General features: G+C 37.0%; 1 protein-coding gene across 1 annotated transcript; it reads left to right on the top strand.

Moving 5' to 3' along the window:
* The first annotated feature begins 220 nt into the window (after positions 1-220).
* LOC104857938 (olfactory receptor 52A1) lies at positions 221-1159 on the top strand. Its single transcript, XM_010618002.1, has one exon. It carries the CDS (start codon positions 221-223, stop codon positions 1157-1159), a length of 939 nt encoding a protein of 312 aa, XP_010616304.1.
* The last annotated feature ends 2874 nt before the right edge of the window (positions 1160-4033 follow it).

The following is a 4033-nucleotide window of genomic DNA, read 5'->3' on the forward strand; positions in this document are numbered from 1 at the left end:
CATCGTACTGTGGCACAACACACACGGAAGCCCTTTCTGAAAGCAGTCGTGTGTCTCTGTGGAGCTGTTTCTCTTCAATAATATGAATGAGGTGGCTGAGGTGATCTCAGAGTTTCACCAATGTCAGACAAACTCAGCGTGGCGACTTTGTATAAAAATACAAAGGAGATTTTCAGTAACTCTCGGATCTTCTGTTGACATTAGGAGGTCCAGGGAAACTATGTTGGTCTCCAACATCACAGTCTTCATGCCTTCTGTCCTGACCCTAATTGGGATCCCGGGCCTAGAGTCTGTACAGCACTGGGTCGGAATCCCATTCTGTGCCATGTACCTTATTGCAATGATTGGAAATTCTTTGCTTCTATTTATCATCAAATCAGAGCGTAGTCTCCATGAGCCCATGTATATTTTGCTAGGCATGCTAGGAGCCACAGATATTGCACTTGCTAACAGTATTATCCCAAAGATGCTTGGAATCTTCTGGTTTCACTTGTCAGACATCTCTTTTGATTGCTGCCTGCTCCAAATGTGTCTCATCCACACATTTCAGGGCATAGAGTCAGGCATTCTGCTCGCCATGGCCCTGGACCGTTATGTGGCAATCTGTTACCCACTACAATATGCCACCATTTTCACCCACCAGCTAGTCACCCAAATAGGAGCTGTTGTGACCCTCAGGGCTTTCATTCTTGTAGCCCCGTCCCTAATACTGATAAAATGTAGGTTCCAATTTTATCACACAACCATCATCTCTCACTCCTACTGTGAGCACATGGCCATTGTGAAACTAGCTGCAGGAAATGTCAGGGTCAACAAAATCTATGGTTTGTTTGTGGCCTGCACTGTTGTAGGGTTTGACCTAACATTCATCACACTGTCCTACATTCAGATATTTATCATGGTTTTTAATTTGTCCCAGAAGGAGGCCAGGTTGAAGACTTTCAACACCTGCATCGCTCACATCTGTGTCTTCCTCCAGTTCTACCTCCTGGCTTTATTCTCCTTCTTTACACACCGGTTTGGCTCTCACATTCCCCCTTGGATCCATATCCTCTTTTCTAGCATTTACTTGGTGGTCCCTCCATGCCTCAACCCACTCGTCTATGGCATAAAGACCAAGCAGATCCGCATTAATGTTGTAAAAATGTTCTCTTTATAATGGTGCACCCTTTCCTCATTGTGCAATACAACCATCCTTCAAAAAAAAAAAAAACAAACCCCACACTATTTAAGATACCAAAGTTTTCATTTATAGTAATTGGCTTGTGAAATTCTCCCTTATCATAACTTAGAAACAGCCTGGCCGTGTCTCAAGATAAAACATTTTTTAAATGGCTTTGAATGTAGCTCATTATGAAGGGTCTGAATCCAATCCCCAGTTGGACACAAAGAAGACAGGAATAGAGGGGGTGGTCTATGAAGAAGAGGATGAAGGGGAATAGGAGGAGAAGGAGGAAGAGATGCATAGAACAGGAAGAAGGAAAAGAAATAAGGCGCATAGGGGCATAAGGAAAAGAAGGAGGAAGAAGAGGAGGAGGAGAAAAGGTTTTTGTTCCCCCCAAAACAGGGTGATAAATATGTTTGCAGTGAAAGAAATGTTCTACTTTCTGAAAAATAGTGAAAAATAAATTTTTTGGAATATAAACTTAAGATTTGAACTTGTTATTGTCATTACTTAAAAATCAAATACTGAGCATTTGCTACATTTACTTTTACCAGTGATTCTGGCTAGGAGTATAGAAGTTACTTACCATGTATCACAGGCCTGAGTTAATGGAAACAACATATTGTAGAAAATCAAAATTGATTTCTATATTGTTGGAAAAGTTAAGTTTATGAAAAAAATTAGAGTCTAAAGTCTATTTTAGTGGTCTGGATTTTCATTAGGATGGTAAGTATGAGTTCATTTTTTCATAGCATAATGTTACACATATGGTTAGTTTGATAGTATTTTCTAAGTCTGTCTCTAGAAACCAAAAATAAGGACTACACAGTGGAAATGCATGGCATTCTTCTTAAGATCTTGGTTTCTAAATAACTTTGATCACTGAGAGACAACAGGATTTGTTGGAAAATAGTACTTTTTGTGGCTTGGCCTAAGAAACCATAAAGTAATTTGGAAATATATAACGTGTCAGAAAGTAGTGAAGTGTTCAATGTATGACTGGATCATTCCAGAAGGGCTCAAGATTAGTCACTGGAGAGATTCTTTTAAATAAATGTAAGAATTTTTTTTCAGCAAAAACAATAATACTGGTAATTGTTTATAACATATCTTATAAAGTCAGATTCTGTAAGATCATATAGATACAAGTGAAATATTATTATTGTAGATTAAACTCACCCTTATAATGGTCATAAATATATAAGGTGTGATGGGTTTGGCAATTGATCAATAAAATAGAATTTGGGGGGAATAGCTATTAAAAGAGTATCAAAGTATCTCTCCACAGATTTCCATGAAAAACCATTACAATGAAGCATAAGAGATCATATCCAGTAATAAAGTGACTGAAACTAACATTATGTTCACAACATATATAACCACATAATCAGGAATATAGTGAACCAGGGAAGACCAATTTATTTCATGGTGATAAATTTTTTAAAAACCCAGATAGACCTAATCCTAACAATGAAAAAACATCAAATAAAGACAAATGATGGAAATTCTCCATGCTGTATTCAAAAATTTCACCATCAAGAATGAAAAGGAACATCTGAGGAATTGAACCAGATTTAAGAAGACTACAGAGACAGAATTTCGATGCACTCAGGATTGTCAATTGGATTATAGCAAAAAGCATATCAGCAGAAGTCATTGTTGAGACTGTTGTTTAACTTAAGTAGGGCCTGCTGAATAGGTTATTGTATTCCACTATGAAATATCTTGATTGTGGTTACAATGCTATAGCTATGCAATTGAATATCCATCTCTATATGAAGTTCACATTTAAATTGGAATTACAAGGACATCATCAACCTAACTTGTTCATAAACAGTTCAGAAAACAATGTATCCATCTGTTGATGAATGCACAATTTAGAATGTACTTAGACAAAGTAAAATGGGGCAAATTATACACCTTATAAAGAGAGTTTCTCATACTACTCTCACAGCATCCTATATATTTAAAATGACATCAGCATAAAAACTTTTGAGGAAGAAACTGTTCTTCAGAATATCCCTAATTGTTCTTCATAACCCAATTGGCCAATTAGCAATCCAGTCCTTTTCTTTGATATTTTCCTCAGCCGCCCCAAATATCACTACTCAACCATCTAGTCCCCATGATGTCTTAAAAAGTTCTTAAGTATACTTCTTCTCCAGTAAGTGATTAAGTCTTTCCTTCTGTGTTTTTCTTGAGCTCTTATGTATCGATGTACCTTTTGACTTTCATGTATTGTCTTCTTTTTATGAGAGCTATATATCAGGAAGTTCCTAGAGTTAGCTTTGTAAAATTAAATCTACTTTGTTATTTGTATATGCTATGCTTTATTTATTCTTCAGAAAATTTCAAGTTTCTGTCATTTTTTGCAGAAAGTACCTGCTTGGTGATTCGTCTTGTGTTGTTTGTTGTAATATGAATGTTAATACTTGTGCTTTTCTGTCCTACTATTTCCTACTCAGCTTCCAGCATTGATGTAGGTGTGTCCTGTTATGACTGGGTTTACCTCCTTCACTGTCCCATTTCTGAACCCTACTTCCCAGCTTTCACAGCAAATGTTGCATCGACCTTCCATTTCTTTTCTTATGCAACTGCTCACTCCACCCACATCATCTATCTAAGTTATTTGTATGCTCGTGTTCTACTCAACTTAGGACACATTTAAGCATTTTTCTGTTAGTGTGAGTGCAGCTTTAAATTCCTGTATAAGCCTGTACTGTCTCACTCCTGTTATGCCAAGGCCTGGAGGACATTTTAAAAATTATTTCAGTGTCAGATGAGAAACCAAAGTAGCAAATTCACTCCTAACTAGTAGGAAGTGGTTCTGAGGGTAACGGTAAATTGTACAGGTGTATATGTATAGGT

Source organism: Fukomys damarensis, unplaced genomic scaffold (genome assembly GCF_012274545.1).
Source record: "Fukomys damarensis isolate Sample0158 unplaced genomic scaffold, DMR_v1.0_HiC HiC_scaffold_16, whole genome shotgun sequence".
Classification (NCBI taxonomy): Eukaryota; Metazoa; Chordata; class Mammalia; order Rodentia; family Bathyergidae; genus Fukomys; species Fukomys damarensis.